The 20,537-nt window shown below is 45.8% G+C and overlaps 4 protein-coding genes across 22 annotated transcripts in view; 1 reads left to right on the forward strand and 3 right to left on the reverse strand.

Annotated features, from left to right (window-relative positions):
• The window catches only part of LOC117581059 (small conductance calcium-activated potassium channel protein), a 65,701-nt gene extending 56,838 nt beyond the window's left edge, over positions 1-8,863 (reverse strand). For 11 of the 16 annotated variants that reach the window (XM_034267919.1, XM_034267921.1, XM_034267914.1 and 8 more), the window contains exon 1: positions 6,838-7,133. The gene's annotated coding sequence lies outside the window, so the exon portion shown is untranslated. Of the gene's footprint in view, positions 1-6,837; positions 7,687-8,621 lie in introns of those variants that run through there. The other 5 variants (XM_034267912.1, XM_034267910.1, XM_034267907.1 and 2 more) reach the window with 3 other exon arrangements.
• A 4,941-nt stretch (positions 8,864-13,804) lies between these two features.
• On the reverse strand, positions 13,805-14,851 carry LOC117581065 (calcineurin subunit B type 1). Of its 4 annotated transcripts, none has more exons than XM_034267940.1 (3): positions 14,758-14,851; positions 14,408-14,518; positions 13,805-14,338 (listed from the first exon to the last, which is right to left on the reverse strand). In XM_034267940.1, the coding sequence occupies exon 3, from the start codon at positions 14,316-14,318 to the stop codon at positions 13,806-13,808; it is 513 nt and encodes a 170-aa protein (XP_034123831.1). In that variant the 5' UTR covers positions 14,319-14,338; positions 14,408-14,518; positions 14,758-14,851; the 3' UTR covers position 13,805. The 4 variants fall into 4 exon arrangements, with proteins under 4 accessions (XP_034123831.1, XP_034123829.1, XP_034123828.1 ...); XM_034267938.1 differs by having other exon boundaries at positions 13,805-14,349; XM_034267937.1 differs by having other exon boundaries at positions 13,805-14,358.
• Positions 14,852-15,447: 596 nt separating this feature from the next.
• Positions 15,448-17,848, reverse strand: LOC117581063 (DNA repair protein XRCC1). The gene is made up of 5 exons (XM_034267935.1): positions 17,548-17,848; positions 16,379-17,491; positions 16,226-16,314; positions 15,817-16,163; positions 15,448-15,751 (listed from the first exon to the last, which is right to left on the reverse strand). The coding sequence occupies exons 1-5, from the start codon at positions 17,596-17,598 to the stop codon at positions 15,618-15,620; spliced, it is 1,734 nt and encodes a 577-aa protein (XP_034123826.1). The 5' UTR covers positions 17,599-17,848; the 3' UTR covers positions 15,448-15,617.
• Positions 17,849-17,955: 107 nt separating this feature from the next.
• On the forward strand, positions 17,956-20,483 carry LOC117581061 (protein DENND6B). Its single transcript, XM_034267932.1, has 2 exons — positions 17,956-19,289; positions 19,371-20,483. The coding sequence occupies exons 1-2, from the start codon at positions 18,135-18,137 to the stop codon at positions 20,232-20,234; spliced, it is 2,019 nt and encodes a 672-aa protein (XP_034123823.1). The 5' UTR covers positions 17,956-18,134; the 3' UTR covers positions 20,235-20,483.
• The last annotated feature ends 54 nt before the right edge of the window (positions 20,484-20,537 follow it).

Below are 20,537 nucleotides of genomic sequence, written 5' to 3' on the forward strand. Positions count from 1 at the left end.
ACCTAAAAGAAAATTCTTTGTGTAATGGTCGTGGCCGTGGTCGTCGTCGCTTCAGGTTCTGGCCATTCAAACCTGACAGCGTTGTTTAATGAGCAGTTCCTCAGTTCCCTTGGAGTCCGCAGAACCCTCAGAACCCCTTCGTTTCAATGCTACTACGGACAGGTCGCAACCGTTCGCATGTACAGATAAAAATTTATTGCACAACTCAAAATCAGAGGCCAGAGGCAGAAGGGGGACGAGTGCCTTTGTGCGGGAAGACCCTCTACATAAATTGTATTCCAAAAAAGAAAAACGAAGAGAAGAGAAGGAAAGGAAAGTAAAAAAGAGGAAGGAGGATGGGAAAAACAACAACTGCCGGGGCAGAGAGGTAAAGAAAATCGTTAACTTGGGTGCCCCCAGAGCCACACTCCCCCCCTTTCCAGAAGTGCCCCAGAGCCACAGTTTTATCCTGTACACAATGCTCGGACACAAAGCATTATTCCGCTTCCCGACTCCCAACTGAATCTCAGAGTCCCCACCAGGCGCCCATCCTCCACCCAGACAGTCCACCTCCACTCGAGTCGAGTCGACTCGGCGACTCACCTCAATGACGACCTCGTTGCATTCGTCAGAAGGCGCTGTTAGCACATTTTCTAAAAAGGATGCGATAACACGGCCCTCGGCCAAAGGCTGCCAGAAAGTTGAGGGGTCACATCCCAGTCTAATTGTACGGAAGCCCCAAAGACCCAGCCCAACCAAAGCCCAACAATTGCCAGCGGCTCACAAAAAGGCCAAAAAAGAGCCCAAGCCCAAGCCCAAGCACACCCACACACAAAAGTACAAAATGCGAAGCTAATGCTCCAGCAGTTTCATAAGAGAACTGACCTTTCAATAAAGAGAAATCTGAATGTGAAATATATTTCTTATACATTTCATTCGCAGATTCGCATTACGCGGCACTTTTGGGCCATGCAAATGGCAAAAAAAAATATATATATATATGAGTCAGAGCCAGCAACTGCTACTAAGCCACACTGGAAGAGGGAGTGTGATTTTTGCCTATACTGAACTGATGGAAAAGGCGAGAAACCTTCAGGACATTTAGCCTGAGTTGTCTTCCATATATTGATTCAATTTTCACCGAAATTATTCAATTGTTCTAGAGATTAGAGATCTTTCTTGGATTACACACAACAGATATGGCTGCAGGACATTTTAGACACTTCAAGTGATTGAATGCTAATTTAAGAAACAGTCAACTGACAGTTAACTCCGCTTCAGAGTTCTAGCTGCAAACTTCAGACAACCTTTTCTACTCTGCCCTCTGCCCTCTGTCTAGCTGTCTATGAAAGTAACGGAGTGAGGGCTTAAATAAAAGAACTGAAACTGAAACTGAGACTGAAACAATTCTGACATTTTCGATATGGGTCTGACTTATGCACGTAGCGGGAGAATCACACCTTCATCCTGTTGGAGCTGTCCAAAACAACATGCAAAAAGTAACAATAGATGATGGACAGGCCGAAAGTCGGAAGGCAAAAGTTATGCCAAACAAAGTTAATGAAGCCATCAACAGGGGAAACGGAACCCTAGTTAGAGACATCCGTGATGGTACTGGCGCTACTAATGCATCACAAATACTCCATATAATATACTCCAAGTAGTATCTAAAAGGTAAAACTCTTGCGTAATTCATTTGTCCTCACCGTAGCCCCGTGGCAAGAAAATTGTTTTGACAAGAATTGCCGTGCCGTGTGTTGTCGTCACCTGTCAAGATACTGATGGCCACAGTGATATACATACGATTTGTGCCACGTATGCCACGTGTCCCTCCCATACAATATATAGAATGTAAATATATACCACCTCCTATAGTCGTCAAGTGCACACGGAAAAATCTACAAAAATACAAAACACAAATTCACGAGCAATCATTGGATTGGAAAATGTATCAATTAAATGCAAATAGCCAGATAGCCTTTAGTGCTAAGCCACAGTGGAAGAGAATGAAGAGATTTAGCTGGGAGAGAGAGAGAAATATTGCAAGTTTATACCTTAAAACATATGGAAATAACTTTTACTTTTCTGTTTGAAATTTCCATAACACTCTTTAGGTCACAAAATTCCGCATTTTGTATCACGTGTTTTGTCTTTGTTGTTGTTGTTGTTGTTGTTGCCTAGCTTTTAGTTAAATTATTTCTCAAAGTGTACACGCATAAATACCCCTAGGGGTAGCTGGGGTAAATATCTTTGGGGCATCTTGTGTAAAAACAATTACACATGCATGAAACATTTTTAATGGCCTGGCCAGAGTCGCGGCAGTCAGGCAGGCAGGAGGGCCGACCGAGTACTATGCTGAGTCACAAACCGATTCCCCACATTCTTTAATTGAGTGAGCGAGTAGAGTCCATGTATATGCTTATTTTTCTTATGTCTATATAGAGGAGTACGAACACAAGTACTGGCGCTGGTACTGTTGCGAGTCGCGAGTATATAGACACATTAACAATATGTTGGGCAAACAGTGAATTTTCTCTGTCCGAGTCGAAGCTTTTAATACCCTGAGCTCTTGCCAACACAGCCGCCACCCCCCCAGGCCCCTAAAGTGACAGCTTTTGAAAAGGGTATTCGGCGAAAAGCAGAGCGAAAGAAGAGGTGGCAGTGGGGAAGCCCATGAACAGATGGGGAAATTGAATAAGCCACGCGGAGTGTGGGCATGGAGTGGGTGGTGGGGCATGGAATGGAATTGAATGAAGTGAAGCGTTGGCAATATGGATATTCAGGTTCATTGCTTTGACATTGATGAGACTGGACAAGGCTACCCCCACACACCACACACACACACACACACACACCAACAGTGTCAAGAGACAAGCGGCAAAGACGGTATGGGGCGGACACACACGTAGCTGTTACGGACAGACAGGCAATGGACAGACGGACAGGGACAGGGACAGTTGCCGGGGCAGGGGGGAGGACTTATGTAAATTGACTATGCAAACTGTATAAATAATTGATCAATTTCCATGTCGCTTCGCGTATTGTGAGCCGCAAAAATGAATGTATTTTTAAGTAGATGCAACCACCACACACCTACATATGCCGCATGCCGCATGCCCCATGCCCCACACACACACAAAGATACAAACAAAATCAATCAACAGTAAATAGACGCGTCAAAAATCAGCAAATGTGAAATATTCCACCCCATCATCAGCCGCGACACCAGGCGCAAACCCAAGTCAAATCCCCGCCTCAAAATGAAAGGTTATGCGGGGCTCCTCGGGGCTCCTCCACTCGACATCGCCCCTATCAGCATTCGACGACGAGGGAGAGTCAATGAAGCGAAAAGCAGCAGGAAGCCCCAACACCCCACCCCACGGCAATCGATGAATTCATTTTGGTTATTCACTGAAATCGCTCCAAACAATTATCGATATGAATAACAGAGACTCGAGCGTGTCCTCTCAACTGATATTCAAAGGACACACACACTCTCGAATATGACATTGAATGCTGAAATCTTTTATGTACACATGTATCAAAATAAATGTGAAAACATTTGTTTTGTGTTTAGTTTATTTTTCGATTTATACAAGCGCTTTTCGATACATTTCATGCATCAGCTAAACATTTATCGATATGCATAAAAAGCCAAAAATGGCAATCGTAAAAAACATCCATTATAATAAAAATCGTGACATTTTTGAGTGTTTCTTTTATCGACACCACACGACAAAGTCATACAAGAGAATTTCACTGCCAGAAAACATAAAATGTGAGTCATCTTTCATACCTTATATGTGGTCTTGTTTATTGATAAACATTTTCAACGCCAGTGATTTAGGAAAATTGAATGGAAGCTTTCGAAAATTTGGGAATGCAAAGTGATAAGTTAAAGTTTAAATATATATTTGATTAGAAATAGGTATTCAAATCAATCCAAATGTATAATCGATAATTATTTGATTATTAATCGAACAGCTCTCAAGCATTGACGGACATTCACGAGTCTCCACACCTAATTATGTATAGCCATGTGCTACACATGCATACATGCATACATCTACGTATATGAAAAAGATAGCAAAGTAATTGGAGAAATCAAAGGGGATGATGTTGATGACGCGCTAGCTTTGGCCATCAAGCGACACACATGGACATGCTCCCACACTCACAATCATCTACAGAGTGAGTGAACGAGTGAATCGTAATGAGTTTTGAAATGCACACCGTCGCAGTGCCCTCGGTCATTACTGGACAAATTTAATGGGGACGCATTCAGCCAAGGATATACACATATACCCCAACACAGATCCAGTTGTTCACGCTTCCAATGTCGCTGTGTCCGCTCCTATGTCTGTCATTATCTCAGAATCGGAGATGGAGAGGAATATCAGAGGAATATTGAACGAAAGAGATGGTTCGGTTAATTGGAGCGCATGATTGATTACAGTTTCCATTAATTACGCTCACTTTGCTCGCTTTTCTGGTCATTAACCATTCAGCAGTGGAGTCGCAGCCCCAGGGTCTGCGGGTTAGAAGCAGCAGGAGGACTGGTCCCGGGCCTGGGTCTGGGCCATTGATGACATTTAAAATTCAAAAGATTAACCAAATAAATCAAGATTCGATCAGGAGTCCCCCCGACCGAAATTAATTCACTTTTAAGAGCGTCCCTCCATTAGCGGAAAACGAGAAACTACTTAAGAATTCAGGACCCAAAAACAAAACCAAACACCAAAAAAAAAAGAAATACATCAAGGGACGACAGATATGGGATGTTCCTGAAAATAAAGATATTTCCCGGGAAATGAGATGCGGACTCGAACTGGGACTGGTACTAGGAGTGGGTTCTATTTATGGCGAATTCCCGTGCCGCAGACATATTTCACATTGAACACACGATCGCTCTCGCTCGGACAAGTGCGTTTGGGAATTGGGATATATCTGGGGATTCTGAATAGGTTGTGCGTATGGTGCGGAACAAAATGGAACATTAAGGAGGGAGCAGAACGGAGCAGGGCGAAACGCAAAGAGACAGAACACCGATGCGATGGCGCTGCCATGAAAAGCGAAAGCACAAAAATGAAAGCAACATAAAGGCGACACCGTTTTTGGACCACCGCAAAAACCGACAACCAAACAAAACAACGACGAAGACGTTGTGTGTTTGTGTGTGAAAATGTGAAAATTCGGTTGAAAAGTTTTTTGCTACGTTTTCTTTTCCCTCATTTAATTTTTCGTTTATTTGATGTTTTTTTTGTGGCGGTGGTATTAGGTTTTTCGGTGGAAATAAACCTGATTGACATTCTATTTACAATAGTAGCAATTACTGAGTGGAGAAATGCTATATACTGAAATGTACATATGCATGTACATAAATGTATACATTCCTGCCTCCTTTTGGAAAATTTAAAATGTCTGTCTGAATGGGTCTATGCCAAGTTTTTACAACTGCTTTGGGATGGGTATTTTACGATGATTTCAACAGGAGAATAATAATAATAATTATAGATACACTTGTGAGTGCTTCCGAACTTGATGACAATGACAAAAAAAAGTATATTTGGATGGTCCTTAAAACAGGGCAATTAAAGTGCACCTTATACAGCACTCGTTTGGCTCACAAAATGTTTTTGCCGAACAAAAGTGTTGCCATAACTCATTTACATATTGCCAATGACTAAACCTGTTTCCCCAAAGCGCTCCCCAAAGTAAATCAATTACAAAAACATGTTTTATACAATTAATGGCCATAACTTTGTTTTGGTTAACTAATAGAATCAAGGTGTAATTACAATACAACAACCTGCCCCCCGGTAACATTCATTCGTTTACCCATACGAATACGAATAAAGTAAAGCATTCAATAAGCAATTTCCGTGCTTCCGTGGGGTGTTAGAAAGTTTGTAAAGTTTTGTGCTGTTTTTCTAGTAGCTTAAAGTTTTTCCTGAAGCTGTCTTTAAGCCGTGCAACCCACTCAATCATTGGCAATCTCTGTGGCATGCTTCCTGCGCTTCGACCACAAACTCAATTTGACTGCTCATGAATTTTCCATGAAGATTCCAACAGCAGGAGCAGCAGCAGGAGGAACAATCACTCATTGTTACTCCGTGGTCTGGGTTGCTGCTTGTCGGAATCTCAAATTCCATTTTTAAGCATACCCCAATCCGATGAGTGAATTTGCATGACCGCAAGAGCAAGGCACGGACCAGAACATGCCACATGCCGCACGTCCTGACTGCCTGCCTGCCTGCCTGCCTGCCGAACATGTCATATGTACCATTGGGTGGGCATGGCACTGGGCCTTTTCGCCGGGTGCTCTCTCTGCATTGCTCTGCCTCTCTGATTGCACAGCACTCGAAAGCTCCTGTTAACGCGCCGCCACCCCACCGCTGCTCCCCGATGCATGCGGAACTGGAGGACCGCTCTTGTCCGTTGCAGCCAGCGGTTTGTCCCTAATCTGCATATCACCCTGCTGGCAACTGGCAGCATCGCACTGCGGTGGCCTACAACAATGTTCACCGCACACATAATTCATTTGAATTTCACGCTTGCAACGATTGCAGCGCTCCCAACTCTACCGCTCGGACAATCCACTGTGTCCCATCTCCATATTTCTGGACATTCTTCTCATTTATCTCAACGGACCTGCCGCACTCCCGCTGTGCTCTGCGTGTCTCTCTCTGCACTTGGCGTACAATTATTGTTGCTAGAGTCTGTGGCAGAGTCTGTGATGTTTGGTTGCAAGGGGTATGTGCATGCATTTGCACATATATACAGTGTTTGTGTGTGTCTGGATGTCTGTGTGAGTGTGTGCTCATACACTTGTATGGGTGTGCTTTTTGGTATACCCACTGTGATAGTTTGCGCCGCCCTTTTGCAATATTCGTTGTTTCTGTAGGAGGTTCAGTGGCTGCAGCTGCTCCTCCTGCTGCTCCAGCTTCTGCTCCTTCAGTTAATGGCTGCCACTGCCAGTGCCGCTGCTGATGCTTCTGCTTCTGCTTCTGCTGCTTCTGCTTTTCTCTTGATAAAATCGGCAAAATTTTTGGCACGCGCGCGTCACTGTGCAAGGCGTACAAGGAGTAGTATAAGGATACAACACAAATGCTGCTGCTGTCCGTCCATATTGCCATTTATGCATATGTATTTGTATCTATATATGTATATGTGTGTGTTGTTTCAGTGTTTGTGTGAGTGTGCGAAAAGTCAAAGAGCGATCCGACAGCCGTCTGTGATGATGGAGTGGTGGCTTATGTTGAACTGGTTAACTGCATTCGCTGTTGTTGAACTTTTTGCAACTGTTGTTGAAGTTTTTTCTGCTGATCCTTTGCCTGTAGCTCTATGATTCCTTCACCCTTTTGTTGTAGTCCTGCCTTCTGGTGGTGCTTCAATGTTTCCGTATGTGTAGCCAGGTATACCTGATGCTCTTCAAGTTCTTTAACTTTTCTGAGTAGTTTTTCCTGATGTTGTTGAAGTTTTTCCTCAAGTTGTTGCAGAGCCACTGGCTCTGATTGTTGCTGTTGTTGTTGGTGATGTTGTTGTTTCTGCTGTTGCTTTTGTTGTTGTTTCTGTTGTTGTTGCTGCTGTTGTTGATTTTCCTGTTGCCGAGTGGACATTTTCATACGAATTTCCATTTGCGGCCACAATGGGCCACTACTTTTCTTTCACTTGTTTATTTTTCAAACCAAAATATACATTTATGAACTATAGAATAACAGCAAAAAAAAATAAGATGATATTTATATACGAGTATATATGTGCGCGACACCCACGACGAGGCGCATTCAACTCCGCGTTGCAAGTAGCCGCTGTTCCTCCTCTGCCTGTCGCTGCCTCATCTACCCAGAGTTTTATTTATTTTTGTTGGTTTTTGGTTTGTATTTTAATTTATTCTCTTTCTCTCGTTCTATTTTTAAGGCATGCCACCACTGCGGCCACTGGCTGCACCAACTTGCAACAATATTGTCGCTTTCGAACTCGAGTGCAAATCTCGAATTCCCCACAGTCCGGGAAGCTGGACGGGACGCTGTCCGCCGGGGGGACTGACTGACTGACTTGCACTCTCAATGAGCCCTGAGGCACAGGGATGCAATGGCTAAGTGCTGATTGGAATCACCCATCTCGTCAGTCGCTCATTGACCCTTTCTCTTTGTCGTTTGCCCTCTGGGGCCCTCTCCAGCTATCGCTGTCTCTGTCTCTGTCTCTGTCTTTGTTTTACACTCTATCTCTATCTCGTTGTACTCCCGAGGCGACTCTCTCACTGGCTAACTGCTAAATGCACTTGGCGTCTCTGTTGTAAATTAAGTTGTGACTTCGACAAGTTAACAGTAAATGCACTTTTGACTTGTCAAATCTGAGACTCTGCTAACCATCCATGTCCTTAGCTTCACGATCAATGTACGCTGTAGGCACACCAACAACTGTTTCTCGCTCGCACTCTCACTCTCTTTCTCCGTTGAAGTTTGTAGCTTTGGTGGAGAGCTCTCTCCACTCCATGCTCTCGCACCTATTTGATCAGCCTGCCCCTCTCTCCCTTTCTGCTTATCTACAAGCATATCGCTATCTCCCTTTGTCAGCTGTAACTTCTGTGTGATGCTGCATTTCATGCAAATGCCGTTATTACTATTATTGCACCTTACACGCTTATTCGCTGCTATGCATTGTGTGTGCTTGCTGATTGCTACTCTTCTTCGTGGGTGTGTGGGAGTGTGTGGCTGTCGAGGTGTGTGTTTGTGTGTGTGTGTGTGTTTGTGACTGGAACAAAGTTTGAGTGCGACTGCTGCGCGACGACGGGGGCCACGTTGAACTTTTGAACACACAAACACGGACAGAGGGCGTCCGTCCGTCTTTTGCTTTCACGTTGATGTTTCCGTTAGTGTTGTTTGTGCGATACTGACTCAATTTGTTGCTCGGCACCGTGTATATACGACGTCAACGTCGACGCTGACGCCGCTGCTCGCTCGGTCGCTCTGTGGGTCGTCGTCGTCGTCGGCATTCGGTCGACTGTTGGTCCCTCGCTTTCTCTCTCTCTCTCTCTCTGGCACGCTTGTGGGCGTGATGGGAGTCCCGGACAGGGACAGAGCCAGGAGTCAGCCGAGCTGGAAATGGGGTTCGGGGTTTTGGGTCGCATTCGGGTTCGCATTCGGATGGGGGTCGAGTCGAGTGTCGTTCTTGTGCCAACGTTTATGCTGCTTCCCTTTTGCGGCCTCATCGCTCCGCCAGTGGTGTGGCCGACAGGGGGGCCGTCCTTTCCCAACCAAATCCATTGGCAGCTTACACCCTCCGCGAGCATGGCCCACTACGCCACTGTGTCACACTTGCCATAGAACGATGAAAATAGCATATAACGGCACTTCGTCGAATGCATGCACAGCAATGCTGGCAAACAGTGGTCGGGAATCGGAGTTGGAGTTGAAGTCGGAGTCGGGGAATTGGATTTCGCAGTCTCAACTCGGAATCGCTTGCCGGAATTCTTTATTCACTATCATTCTGAATTTAAAGTAAAAAAAAAAAAAGTAATCCCCATTGAAATCGCAATCGGGAACTCAAAAAACTCTCTAATGAAACTTTCTAATTACTCAAGGATCCCATTTATGGTTTAATCAATCATGAAATAGATGTTATACCGTTTAAATAATTCCCAAATTTGATATACTTACATTCCATTACAAATATTGTAACTCCGAGACATATTCTATATTTTTTTCTGTAGTCAAGCTTTCCTCTATTGAGTGGAATTCTAGAATTTAATTTCATTTTTTTTATATCCCATCGTAAGTACGAACTAAAGCCGCGGCGAAGCTTTCTTTTTCACATCAGAAGTGAGACATTTCTGAACACCTTTTTTTTGGAAGGGCTCGGGCTAAAGTGCTCGGACATTTGGGGGGCTCCCGCAGTTCCGTTGCGTCACCGATGTGGCAGTCGCTTTTGTTGCCACCTTTTAAATACAGGAGAGTGTGCGAGCTGGCTGGGAGGTGGCGGTGGCATTGGCATGGTGCAGTGTTGAGGTAGCCGCTCAGTGGTAATGGTAAATTTATGGTTCTGTGGGCGGGAACAGATGGTGGAATGGCCGGGGAATTGTAGCGGTGGAGTGGGGAGGAGGTGTTCTAGAGGCAGTATGCTACTGTCGCTTGACGCTTGGCGCTAACGGTGGTTGTTGATGCTTGTTTTTGTAATTCCCTTTCACATTGTAATTCCCCTCGTTTTGATGTCCATTCAGAGGGTATTATGGCATTTTGAGGCAGATGTTGGCCGTCGATCTGCTGACACTGAATAAAATACTTTTGGCTTGGCCAACTATCTGTTACGCAGCCAAAAGGAAGCCAAACATTGGACACTCCATGTGAATGATCGTTAGGTAAAGATTTATTGGGTTAGCGTTGTTCCAGGGTATCAATACCTTCGACATCAGCAGCAGCAGCTGGAACAGAAGTTCTTTCGGTGTTCCATTTGTTTTTTTTTTTTGCTCTTTTGTTTGGTCTGTTTTCTTTTTGTTGTATGCGTTTTTGGTTACAGCTCGAAACTGGCACGAGTCTCAACTTTTATCGCACAATACACACATGCCACTCACGCAGAGTGGCAGGCAGAGAGAGAGAGAGAGGTAGAGAGTGACAGAAAAAGAGCAAGAGAGAGACCAAGAGAGACAGTCGCTTGGAACATTGATTTGGCATTTGTTTTTTTTTGCAACTCCAGTTTTGACTTAATGCCCTTCCATCCCTACGATTATTATTGCAGAAAAACCAACATAAACTAAAAAGCTTTTTGCCAGGCAAAATGTTCAGGCCATATAAGACTGGTGGCTCTAGTGGGGCTCTGGTGGCTATATCCCCTGGTTTACCATGCGAGCGACAGTGAGAGCAAACAATACCTGTCCCAAAACAACACACTCACGCACCTAAGGGGGGGTTAGAGGGTATATTGATTTGTGTGTGAGAACAACAGGGGGGATTTCCCCCAAAAATGCCATCAACCTGTCGCTGCTAAGCAAAACTCCGACCGCCCTCCTACACCATCCCGCCATTCAAATGGGAATATTTTTGTACATAATTTATGAAAAACCTTTTCACTAAATAGTTTGTTTCTCTTTGCTACCCCCCTCAAAAAAACAAACAACAGCAGCAACAAAGAAAACCAAACAAAGTTATTCAAGCGAAATAACTTTCTACCTAAACGAAGAAAGGAGAAATAAACGGAGAGAAAATATTTCCAAAAATATCCCAAAACCCCCTGAAGCAGAAGCAGTAGATGGAATCAATAGGGCTTAAGGGAGGGACACCCAAACAAACACACACACACACACACAAACACAAACACATATAGAAAAAGTATTTATAAATCGGGGAGAGACATACTTACCTCAACTTACCTGTTATATCGTGGAACATCTTTCGGTTTTGCTACTGAACCATACTACTGAACTGAGCAAGGTATTCTGGATCATTCTTTTAATCAGTTTTAAATGAAAACGGGAAACATCTTTTACCTTTAACCTCAGAGTAATACTTCAAACAGATACAGATCTAATCTTGTGCCGTTTTGCCGCCCCTCGGTTGGTTTAGCATTTCTGCATTTATATCGCATATAAATCGATCATGTGGCAGTTTGCTGAATTCCTTATGCATTCTTTCAAACGAATATCAAATCAGCTAGCCAGGTATAAAACTACATATATTTCCCCACTAAAAACAAAAAGAAAAAAAACGCGACGCGTGAGCAGGCCAGAGAGGAGCTCGATTATTGGGGCCAGGCGCGGTTACGTAAAATCCGAAAATTGGAGCACATTAATCAAGCCAATTAATGCCTGGAAAACTCGAAACAAAAACCTCAAAAAAAAAGGTCCCCCGAAGACTCGTGAGGTAGCAGCAAATAGCAGCAGCAGCAGAGGAGGAGTATTGGAATGGGTATACGACAGATAGGTAAAACCTCCCTCCCGCCCCAGGACTGGCCTTAACCCTACTAATTTTCAAAATGGAAATGCTTACGAGTTGCGAGCTGCGGAGTAGGCGGAAACCTAGGCGAAAATGATTAACGAACGAAGCTTGCGACAGACAGGATATAATAATTTATTGATATCAAGCACACACACACATACACACTCATATACGATATAAGGATACGCGTGTCATATCCTCAGCTGCACCTTGGACATTCGCTGGTTCATTCTCCTGGTCAAGGCCCTCGCTCGTCTCTAGGTTTCACCTTACAACTTTGCTACCCATGGACTTGACAACTATTTGGCGGGCTTCCTTTTTTTCCTGTTCCGACCTACACACGAGCAGAGACCCTCTGGAGCACACACACACACACACGCACGCCACACAGTTGGAAAATCGTTGACCTACAAAACAGCTAATCGTTGGCAACGTCAAAAAAGTTGTTCCTGTTACTTTTTGGTTGGCTCGGGATTTGGGAATGAGCGACCCCGAGAGGGCTGTGTGACACGCACGTGTTATGGAGATACGCAGCCAAGGACTACGACTACGACTGGTTTGGGCGAATGGGGATTGAATGAATGCCTCTTCTGTGCTCTGTTTTTTTCTTTGCTTTTTCAATAAACATTGTTTAATTTTAGTTGCAAGTTTCTTATACACAACATGTAGTAGCAGTAGTCGAAGGGTGAACTTAATTATTAGGCTTTAATCTTGAACATAGATTTAGGTTACAGTACAATCTAGTTTTGAGACTTTATCGATCTTAAGTTCAATCTACCCAAACCACCCCAAGGCCCTGCGCCATAGCATACTTTCCAGAGCAATGCGATCCAAGCGAGATCCCATCCAAGGCTTCAGCTGCAATGAGGTAAGTCCCGGGTAGTGCATAAACTTATACATACTTAGTATTAATAGTAAAAAAAAAAAATAAATTGTGTCTTGAGCAGCAGCTCAAGAGCAGAAGATTCGAAAAAGAAACATATGAAAAATGCAATGAAAATGATTGTAATTGAAGTACGAATTTCGGTTATTTATCATGAGCAAATTACACACTTCGGTATATTATGCAAAAAAATATTTGTTGCATGGAAATTAAATGAAAGTTTAGGAGCAAAAGAATTGAAACATTTCCTTACAAGAGGAATTGAAGGAGTTGATAATTGCAACAGTTGAAGGTGTTTACTTTTGAAAGAATATTAGGAATGAAAGGTTGAACAGTTAAAAGTTGAAAGAATATGTTTCTGGAACATATTTAAACATAGTTTCTAAAGACAGAACTCCACAGAATGTACCCATGTTTTGATGCGTAATGCGAAAGAAATAATTGTATGTGCAGAATGTTCAATTCGAGTGAATTGAAACAAGTGGCATTGGGTACATCATTTTGGTTTCATAATAGTAGAACGTGTAGGAGTACGTTTATAAAGATGAAGTTTCATAGTGGTCCGTTGCCGGTGGTTTTCGTATGAGTATAAGACACAATTCATTGCATTCTGAGGATGAGAGATCGTTCAGAGATAAGGTATAGGACATGGTTAGATAACAATACGAGTTCAAAATTCCATTATCTGATTGTTTTCTTTTGTTTGTTTTTGTTTTGTTTTGTTTTTTTGTTGTTTTTGGCACGCCTCAAGGCCCTCGTTTAGGATCTCGTACAACTGCAGACCGACAGACATACAGACAGACAGAAGGAAAGATCCATTTAATTTAAAGCTGAACAACAGGTGGAACGAAAGGTACACACACACACATGCACACATGCACACATGTACACACACACATCGCACATGGAACTGTATTGGCTAAAACGATAGTCGTATTATCTCTATATATGTATAAGTGGAATGGAACCCCCACGGTTGCGGTCCCCTGGCATTTTGTGTGTGTGTTGCTTTAGACATCGACAACCATTTTCTTATGAATATCGGTGTTGCCCACCACCGAGCAGAACTCATCGAAGGATATCTTGCCGTCCTCGTCCTTGTCGGCAAAGCAAATGGTCTTGTCGACAATCTGCTGCAGCTGTGTGTCCTTCAGATTGTTGCCGACCATCATCTTGAGCACCTGGAACAGCTCCCCATTGGAGATGTAGCCGTCGTTGTCCATGTCATAGATGCGAAAGGCAAAGCGCAGCTTGGACAGCTTATCGCCGCGCACACTAAACTGTGAGACGCCCTGGATGAACTCCTTGAAGTCCACCTCGCCGTTGCCATCCGCATCGAAAATGTCTATGACGCGCTGCACCAGCGGATTCTGCTGCAGCTCCGGCAGCGACATGAACTCGTCGATGCTCAGGGCTCCCGAATTGTCCAGATCTAGCTTCCGGAAACGCTTGCCCAATCGCCGGATCTCATCCGCATCGAAGTTGGAGCACATGTCCATCGGTAGGGACGTCTCGTTACCCATATTTGGCCTCGGTTCTGATCCTAAAAACAAACTGAAAACACTGTACCTAATTTTATTTTGTTTGGGAGGGGGAGTGGTGGATCACTTACCTGTGGGGTCTTGTGTGTTTTGTGAGTCCTTCCTCTCTCGCTCTCACTCACGCTGTCTGTTTCGGTCACTCTGTCAGTCGGTTGTATTCCTCAGGTGGAGGTCCTGCTGCTCTCTGCATGAAATGAAAAGAGATGAGAATGTATAGCAACACTTTTTATTTTGGGGCCACAATCATATCGATTTTCCAATGGGAAAATATCATCCTGACGCCTCCACTTTTTCTACATTCTTTTCTTTCTGCCTTTGTTCTCTTATTAATTGATGGCAACGCAGCGCTTAAGCATTCACCCAAGGTGTTGTTTGTGTTCGAAGTTGGAATATTTGTGTCATTTAGCATTTGGAAAATTACCATAAACCAACAGTCCAGCGATTTGTTAACTCTAAATCTCTCTACAGCAAAAACACGACTGAATCCGGGAGGGTTTTTCCTCCGTTCGTCGTGTGGCCATAGCATAAAAGTATTAGGTGTGGCACGACCACTCAGGGAACGGACATTTATAAGATGTTTACCTTAAATGCGTCTTCTGTCTTCTGCAGCTACATTTATTTTCTGTTTTTTGTTGTTTTTTTCTAAAAATCTCACATTTTTTCAGTCATGCGAGAACATCGAATGAAACTGTAACTGTTCGGAGAGAGAGAGTACTGGGTGGCGTTGCCATACCTTAACGCGAATGTACACTGGTAATGAGACAGGCGCAAGAACTCTTTTTGCTCGCAATGCAACTGCAGTGTGCCAGAGGGAGACGGCGGGGGGGGGGCATGAGCATGTCATGTGGTGCCTAACGAGCACGCGAATATTCGGCAGCAGACTGTTGCTTCACCCAACTGGAATGCATTTATTTTGTGGCACACTTTTCAGAGTACAGATCAATTTGCGCATCGTAATACAAATTTCACATACTTTTGGGAAGCATAAGAAAAAAACGCGACACGTTCAGGTATTTTGTATTCGCGATAGGTAATTTTAACCGATAAATATGTTATCGAAACCAAAGCGCGCTTTCTTATATATTCAAAAAGAAAATACGCTAACCACAACTTTGCGTGGGCATTGATAAGAGTATTATCTTTGCATGGCTTTACTGCATACAATATCGAAGTACAACATAAACATAGAGTGGGAAATACCATGGGCAAACAACTATGAGCTAATCTCTAAGCAAACTTACACAGAAGCTTTAAGTTAAACAAAAAATAAAGTAAAGGTAATTACAGCGCATTGACCTGCTTCTTTTTCTCTTCCAGATAATCCTCCTCATCCGTGCTAATATCGTACACATCCTGTGACTTGGGCTTTATCTGCTGCTGCTGCTGCTTGTCCTTGGCTTTCCTAAGAATATTTTCTGCAAAGGAATTTAAAATCGCTGATCAAGATCCATCCATCGACAGAGACACACACTCAACTCACCATGTGCAACGCGCTCCAGTTCATCTTCAGTGTCGATACCGGAGGAGATATCGTGGCTGACATTGGTATCCTTCTTTTGGCCATGATCTGCCTCATCTATTTGTTCCACATTGGTTTTCATTTCAATATCGTTCGACAGCTGCGGCTCTGGCCGGGCTTTTGGCTTCAGTGATTCATCGTGCAGCTCCTCATCGCTCTCCGGCCGGCCCACCTCGTCCGTATCCAGGGCATATCGACGCCAAGGCAAGTACTTCTTGTGCGCGTGACACTTCTCGATCCAGCTGCGGGTCACAATCTTGCCCTTGCCTCTAACCTCCCTATACTTGGGTGTGTTCTTGAAGGCGCAGCTGCAAGTACAGAAAGCAACATTGGAAAGGCGAGCAATGAGCATGCAGAAGCTGAGGCTTACATCAGATGCGTGCAGCCGGACTCCCAGTCAGCCTTGTATCTGGCTCCCATGGCCGTTGCCTTTGAGCGCAGGTCCGCGCGATCGGGATTCTGTGAGGGAAAATAATTAGAAAATTGTTTCTACACCTCCTTCCATGTGCGACTGTTTGCTTGCCTGTATGCCGCTGATGACCAGCACCACGCCTCGCAGCAGCTGATTAAAGGGTCGATACTTAATGGTGGCTTCTTTTATCTTTAGCTTTTTGGCTGGCGTGACAGCGCTTCGTGTCGGCGATGAGTGACGCTTATGGACGGCCGCTGGAGGGCTCTTCCTGGAACTCTCCTTGGGCTTGGGGCTGTCCACTTTTGCTGGTGCCTTGTCAATGGAAAGACGCTTCGACTTTTCTTTCTTTCGCTCCTGCTCCTGCTTCTCCTGCTCCTTGCGTCGCCTGTCCTTGTCGGCCTCCAGGTGCTTGCTCAAGCGCTGCTTCCTCGCATTCTTATCATCGTCGACATCATCGTCATCGTCCCCGAATAAAAGTGACGTTCGATTACGATCCAGGGGCTTGGCAGCTGTCTTACCCTCGCCTGCAGGAGATTCAGAACGTGAAGCGGCAGCAGGTGCAGTTGCAGGTGCTGGACTCGATGATTTCGTACTGCTCAGCCGTCGCATCACTGCAGAGGCGTCGCGAATGGCAGCCGCTGTGCTGGCTGGTGATGGTGCTGCTGCTGCTGCTGCTAGCTGCTGCGACTCCTTCCAGCGCTTGAAGCGCATTGAGGGTGTGTCCGTGTCCGAGTCTGGGGACTCCTCGCGCAGCTTGAATGCTCCAAATTGCATTATATGCTCGGGTAACAGCGATTTGGGCTTGGCTGTGGCCGCCGCTGTGGCCGTCACGTGCACCTTCACAAAAGACAGACCGTACTGGACGTGCCTGTTGAATGGCTGGCTGCAGACGATTTTGAGTAGCTTCCATTTGCCGGGCAATACTGTGGCGTTCAGGACTGCGCTGTTGAAGCAGCGCACCCGATTCTGATTGCTGGAGTTCTTGCTCTCGATGGGCGTCATAAAGGAGCTGGAGAGAAGCAGCTCCTTGAAGTCGTCCACCTGGCAGCCTGTCCTGCTGACGAGCACCTCAATAAAGGCGGAATGCTCATTGCCCAGATCGATGCCTGTGACTTGCTGCGGCTCCGCAAACTCCAGTATCACGTAGGCAGACTTTTCGCCGACCAATTGCGTCTTCCATTTCTTGCCGGCGTTCTCCTTTAACAGATTCTCGGCCACATGGACCTGTGGGTGCATTATTATTAGCCTGGCGGAGAAGCGATTTGGTCATGGCATCTTACCGGATCCTCGCTGCTGACTTCTCGCACGGATTTAAAAATCGCGATCGGCATCTCGAAATGCTTTGGCAAACAATTCGCAGGAAAAACGGGACGCCGCTTCTTAGCGCCAATCGATCGATTTTCGATAGTACTAATTCAATTGACGGTTTAATTAGCCGGAAGAACCGGGTGGATGGTTTTAACACCACCAGGTAGTGCAAAAGTCATTAATGATAATATGACATGTAATATTTATACTTTTCTCACTCGAGTAAACTAATAAATACACATTTTGATGTGTGTGCAAAAGTAAACATCTCTCAACATACGCCTATCGATAAGCAGCAATCATATGTTTTTCGATAAACACCGCAGTGGCAACGCCAGGAGAAAGTGGCAATTAATAACAAATAAATAACAAGTGAAAGTGCAAAACTAAATGGCCAACAAATTATTAAACCCAGCTAGAATTAATCTATTAAAGTAGTCTCATCGTGGTGGTTTCTGCCACCCTGCGGATTAAGGTGAACTTATTCGAAGTTATTTTTTTTTGTGGTCGTTCCTTCGTTCATGAACGAGTCAACAAATAATTGTAAACAACATAAAAAATGGACGTTGATGCCAGAGCGAAGGAGAAGCCACAGGAGAATACTGGTGCAGCTGCTCCTCAAGCTGCGCTGCCAGCAGCACCAAGAAAACTAAACGAGACGCAGGCGGAGGCGGAGGCAGAGACAGAGGCCTCGAACAGCTCGAATGCGAATGCCAGCGACTGGATACACTTCTCGCAGTGGATGCACTGCTTTTGCGTCGTCACCTTCGATCTGAACCTGGGCCAGGCCCTGGAGTATGTTTATCCGCCAGAGTTTATGCCCAGCGACCAGGAGGTGAGCAACATTTGCTACATGGCCTTCCCCGACTCCAATTCGGGCTGCATGGGCGACACCAAGTTTCACATGCGTCTGCGTGCCATCGCAAAGCAGCCGCCCCAGCAAAAGCAACAGCAGCAGCCACAGTCACTGCCCATCTACAATGGGGACTGTGCGCCGGCCTTGCGACAGGATAGCTCCCACTATTGGGGCTTCGTTTACTTCAGACAGAAGCGGGATGCGAATCTGCCGCGCGGCTATTTCCAGAAGAGCTTCATCATCATCACACGCCTGCCCTTCTTCAATCTCTACTACGACATACTGGCCCAACTGGCGCCCAAGTACTTTGACGAGGGCACCGACATCCTGCGGCAGGCCTGCGAGCAGATCAACAGCCAATGGCCCGGCCTGCGCGTGGGCCAGACCCTCCATCTGCCGCTGCTCGAGTGCAACTATCAGATCTGCATTCCGCGTGCGACCAGCAGCCGCAAGTCACCCACCGAGTCCAACGAATTTACTGCACCGCAGACGCTGGCCAGCAGCAAGGTGCTGTCATCGGTCAACGAAATCGAACTCTTCCGCTCCCTCAGCTTTGTCATGGAGCAGCTGTACACGCTCTGGGAGTTGGTCATAACCGCCGAGCCCATTGTGGTGGTGGCCACCTCCCCAGCCGACTGTTCCCACATGGTCCAAGCGCTGGTGGCGCTCATCGCACCGCTCGAATATTGCGCCGAAGCTCGGCCCTACTTCACCATTCACGACAGCGAATTTCGGGAGTTCACGCAGGAATGCTCCAGCAAGACGGGCCTGCCCGCCTGCATTTTGGGCGTCACAAATCCGTTCTTTGTCAAGCTGCTCAAGGATTGGCCGCACATGCTGCGACTGGTAGACAATCAGGTAAGCCTTCAAGTCTCTACCAAAAAGCTATCCCTCTACATATATTTTCCTCTCTCTCTCTCTCGCTTTCGTGTGGCATAGAAGAACATGCAACAGCAGCAGCAGCTGCTAATGGGTCAGAAGAGTTCGCATCGCAATGCCACGTCCTTTGCCAGTGGCTCCTCGGGTGAGCAGTTGGCCAACAGATCAGCAATGAAGATCACACCGGCACTGAATGGCGGTGGCAGCTCAAATGGTGCGGATGGCAGCTCATCGTCGGGGCTGCACACCAAGTACAAGCCGTATCTGAAAAAGGACAAGGCCCTGATCAAGAAGGTGCTGCTGGGGCTGAAGACCAAGCGGCCGGAGCATGTGCAAACGGCGCTGATACGGCGACACTTGCTGGAGCTGACGCAGAGCTTTATGATACCACTGGAGCGGTATATGGCATCGCTGATGCCGCTGCAGAAGGACATCAGTCCGTTTAAGTCGGCACCCAATGCGAGCAGCTTCAAGCTGGACGACTTTCTGGCAACCCTGGAGACGGCCGGGCCACAGCTGACGTCACCGCTCAAGGGGGACTGGAAGGGCCTGTACAGGCGCTTCTTTCGCTCGCCAAACTTTCGGGGATGGTACGAGTCGCGGCATCGTGATCTTCAGCTCACACTCCAGGATCTACAGCTGCAGGCACTGTCCGAGGCGAATCTGGAGCACTGGGCCCACGACAAGCAGGAGGTGGAGATTATCGATATGATACTCAAGCTCAAGCAGAAACTGAATCTCTACAGCGACAAGTCGCAGGGCCTGGAGGGCATCGCCTGGCTAGGCGCCCACAACAACAGCAGCAGCAGCGGCAGCAGCAGCAGTGGCAGCCATCGGATGAGCACACAGCAGCAGATCCAGGCGCAGATTGAATGCATGAAGGGTCTGCTGCCGCCCGATCTCAAGAATGTGGTGAATCTTTGATCGTTTGTGCAGATCCTTAGCTAAATCAATGGCGCTTCCCACACACTAACCCCCCCCCCCCCCCCCCCCCCCCCCCCCCCTAACTACCCTTCTATGCGAATGTGTCTGGTGCTTGCTGGGGGCTGTTACGGTACTGCAGGACGCCTCTTCATAATTGTATATACGTTTTAACTGTCTAATCGGATTTGATTTATTGCTATATCCGTGTCTATATTAAGTGTAACATAAACCTCAAACTGAATTCACAAACAATTATTGCATATCGGAATTGCTTATAAACGATATTCAGTCCGAAAATAAATG

The sequence above is a fragment of the Drosophila guanche genome, unplaced genomic scaffold (genome assembly GCF_900245975.1).
Source record: "Drosophila guanche unplaced genomic scaffold, DGUA_6, whole genome shotgun sequence".
NCBI lineage: Eukaryota > Metazoa > Arthropoda > Insecta > Diptera > Drosophilidae > Drosophila > Drosophila guanche.

Bases quoted from the DNA above. Each gene is read 5' to 3' on its own strand.
- LOC117581065 (XM_034267940.1), bottom strand. From the start codon at position 14,318: ATGGGTAACGAGACGTCCCTACCGATGGACATGTGCTCCAACTTCGAT.
- LOC117581063 (XM_034267935.1), bottom strand. From the start codon at position 17,598: ATGCCGATCGCGATTTTTAAATCCGTGCGAGAAGTCAGCAGCGAGGAT. The intron at 17,492-17,547 runs GTAAGATGCCAT...ATGCACCCACAG, and splicing joins AAGTCAGCAGCGAGGATCCG to GTCCATGTGGCCGAGAATCT. The intron at 15,752-15,816 runs GTGAGTTGAGTG...ATTCCTTTGCAG, and splicing joins ACTGGAGCGCGTTGCACATG to AAAATATTCTTAGGAAAGCC.
- LOC117581061 (XM_034267932.1), top strand. From the start codon at position 18,135: ATGGACGTTGATGCCAGAGCGAAGGAGAAGCCACAGGAGAATACTGGT. The intron at 19,290-19,370 runs GTAAGCCTTCAA...CGTGTGGCATAG, and splicing joins TGCGACTGGTAGACAATCAG to AAGAACATGCAACAGCAGCA.